The 3,172-nt window shown below is 45.1% G+C and overlaps 1 protein-coding gene across 1 annotated transcript; it reads right to left on the reverse strand.

Moving 5' to 3' along the window:
* Positions 1 to 15: 15 nt before the first annotated feature.
* Positions 16 to 1,638, reverse strand: LOC122071702 (UDP-glycosyltransferase 88F3-like). The gene has a single exon (XM_042636089.1). It carries the CDS (start codon positions 1,636 to 1,638, stop codon positions 220 to 222), a length of 1,419 nt encoding a protein of 472 aa, XP_042492023.1. The 3' UTR covers positions 16 to 219.
* Between the last annotated feature and the right edge of the window lie 1,534 nt (positions 1,639 to 3,172).

Genomic DNA, 3,172 nt, shown 5'->3' on the forward strand with positions numbered 1-3,172 from the left:
AAAAAAAAAGAATGACACAAGAAAATGGGGGTGGGGGAGAATAGAAAAGAAGAAGGTTCCAAGAAGATGCCTAATCTAAGGTGGAGGAGAGAAGAGAGGAAGGTCCCTGAAGATGCCAAGAACCAATTTTTACCTGTATCCAGGCAAACAGCAAACTTATGAGGAATTTTCTTCCTCACATCAAAAGTAATAGCATCCCTTATCTGCTCCAGTGAACATTTACTGCTGATTGATCCATGACTCAGCCAACTTGTTGAAAGCAGTCATAAAAGAGCCACATTTGGTCCATGCAGCCATGGCCTTTTCCTTCATCATCTGACTCCGTTCTCTAAGCACTCTCCCTTCTTCCGATTTCATCAACGTTGTCACCCTTTTCTCAACCTCTGCAGCACTCACCAACCCATCTTCCGATACGTCCATCGGCATTGCCAATTTCATCTCTTCCACCAAAAATGCTTTGTTCATTCGCTGCTCAGAATAGAGAGGCCATGCCACCATAGGCACCCCAGTGCACACGGCTTCTAATACCGAGTTCCACCCACAATGAGTCACGAACCCACCCACTGACTCGTGACTCAGCACTTTGACTTGTGGTGCCCACAATTTGATCACAAGACCCTTCTCCTTTGTCCGATCCAAGAAGCCTTGCGGCAACATGGCATCTAAATCTGGGTCTTTAATTTCCACAGAGGACTGTTTGCTATTGTCCTCAGAGACAGGCTTACGGACAACCCACAAGAACCTCTGCCCGCTCTTCTCCAACCCTATAGCGATCTCCCTAACCTGCTCTGCCGAAAACACACCTCGGCTCCCAAAACTCAAGAACACAACGCTTTGACTCGGTTGCGTATCAAGCCATGACATGCACTGATTTACAGCTTCACCCTCATTCTTAGGGGTGGCTATCAATGGTCCAATGCAGTAAACAGGTGGGGTTGAAGCATTTGGTACGCAGAGCCCATCAGTAATGGCTTTGATCAATGTTGACTCAAGACACTCAAAGGTGTTCACTATAATTCCCTTTGATCTGCGTAGGTTTAAACCAATCTCTAAGATGTCGTTGTAGACCTGATCCTCTCGATCCTGCACTGGTCCGGGCATATATGAGGCAGGCATTGGTGGCAAACCTGGGAAGTGGAAATGGGTGGTGGGTATGTCTTTGAAGCTCTTGGTGGTTTGATTGTGAATGATTGGGAGATAGAGAAGCAAGGAGAGTGTGACAGCACCGCTAGTGAGAAAGAAGTAAGTAGGGATGCCGAGATCGGATGCAACGCTGAGGGCTGCTGTAGGAAAGACATCTATGACAAAGGCTTGAACTTTTGAGGACTTCGAGCTAGTTTGGAGAGCATGGCTGAGATTTGGGTTGTTGGGGTGAATGAATTCTGTATGGATTGATGCACAATTAGGAGAAGGTTTCATAGAAAGAGTAGGGAGGTGGTGAAAGGTAATGGAATTGGTGGTTTCCGAGATGTGGCGAAGGAAGGCGGTGACATCGGGGGTGAGGAGAGGTCCCTCTGCAATGATAATTGTGACTGAGTAGCGGTGGTGGTAGTGGCGGACAATGAGCTTGGCGAGCTCCACCATTGATACGAGGTGGCCCATCGCCATTATCGGGTAGAACACTATACTGCCTTCCATTTTTCTTGCTCAGCTCTCACCTCTTCCTCTGGTTAGCGTTGGGTACTGGGTAGTGCCCAATACATCACTGCATTCGTCAGGATTTGAAATCTTAGGAAAATTTGCAGAATCCCCCTATTCTTGCTTGCCTTTATAAGTCTGCCAGGCAAGATCTTTGGTTGGTTTTTGGCTGAAAAAGGAATTTAACTGGAGCTGAAACATAATATTAGGAAAATCTTTCCGCTATCAGCCAAATATATTGTTACCATAGATATCTTTTTAAGTTTTGGTAACGATTAGTCGATTACCATGCATATCTGGTAACATGTATCCAATTACCACTCTTGATTGGATTCTAACTGTATTTTAAGAGTTTCTCATTGTATATAGCGTTACTGCATGTAGCATGGTAATTCTACATCAACAAAGATAGAATAACCAATATCAATGGAAAGAGTTTCCCTAGGTTAGGGGACTCCTCAACAAACATGTTATATGCATATGGCCCCACAATTGTCCAACCCTGTGTTCACTGTTAGTTGCTTCAGATTGATAAGTGGAGAAGGGAAAACTTTGTTGTAAGTAGCCCATCTACAACTTCTCTTACCGAAAGCCTCAAATAAGAAAGCACATTTAAAGCAAGAATGGAGATTATATTTCTTTTATTCCTTTCCCACCAAATATGATGAATTACATTATTTAAGGCCATCTTATCTAGAGAATCACAAGAAGATTTGTCACTGAAGTTCTTCAATATCCACCTCCATTCTTTGGAAAAAGGGAGGACAAATCTAGGATTGAGCCATATTTTTCGAAGGATTCTATCCAAGACAAATTTAGCGAAGGGACATGAAGAGAATTAATGTTAGGAATGATAATATTTCTCTAAAGAACGAGCTCATGTGTAAAAAATGGGATTGATAATTGATGCGGAAAAATTTGACCAAACGATCTTCCCTACAGTTCCTGGTACTTGGCCAACCTGCAAGAAAAGATGATAGTGGAAAGCCGGGCTGACCTGACGGGGGACTCTCCGATGCCTAAGTTAAATCTCTCCACAACAGATGCTCAAGAGAGCTTTTCTAGTAAGAGAAGTGAATAATCGATCCTTTGTGATAGAGGCTTACCTTGGTATTTATAGGCTGCTGATGGAGGGCAAGTGGGAGACGATTGTGAAGAGTCCTGTTTAGGTGTGGAGTCCTCAAGGGGAGTGGCTCTGTGATTCTGGGAATATTCCTAGAATATTCTCCTATTAACTCGGAAAGGCCAACCATGTGATGTCTGTGATGACGTGTAGTGGATAGAGTCCTGTCCTCCGGAATGGGGATTACGTTCCTTGAATGTAGGGGTGGACGAAAACATGTTTCTGAAAACCTTGTTGTTGACGTCGGGCCGAGGTGGCAGTACGGCCAGATGGAGGCCGAGGTGAAAGCACGGCCTGATGGATGCTGACGTGAAGCACGGCTTGATGGAGGCCGAAGTGAAGCACGACCTGATGGAGGCCGAGGTGGAGCATGGCCTGACGGAGGCCGAGGTGGAGCACGGCCTAATGGAG

The sequence above is a fragment of the Macadamia integrifolia genome, unplaced genomic scaffold, assembly GCF_013358625.1.
Source record: "Macadamia integrifolia cultivar HAES 741 unplaced genomic scaffold, SCU_Mint_v3 scaffold_5A, whole genome shotgun sequence".
In the NCBI taxonomy this organism is placed as follows: Eukaryota; Viridiplantae; Streptophyta; class Magnoliopsida; order Proteales; family Proteaceae; genus Macadamia; species Macadamia integrifolia.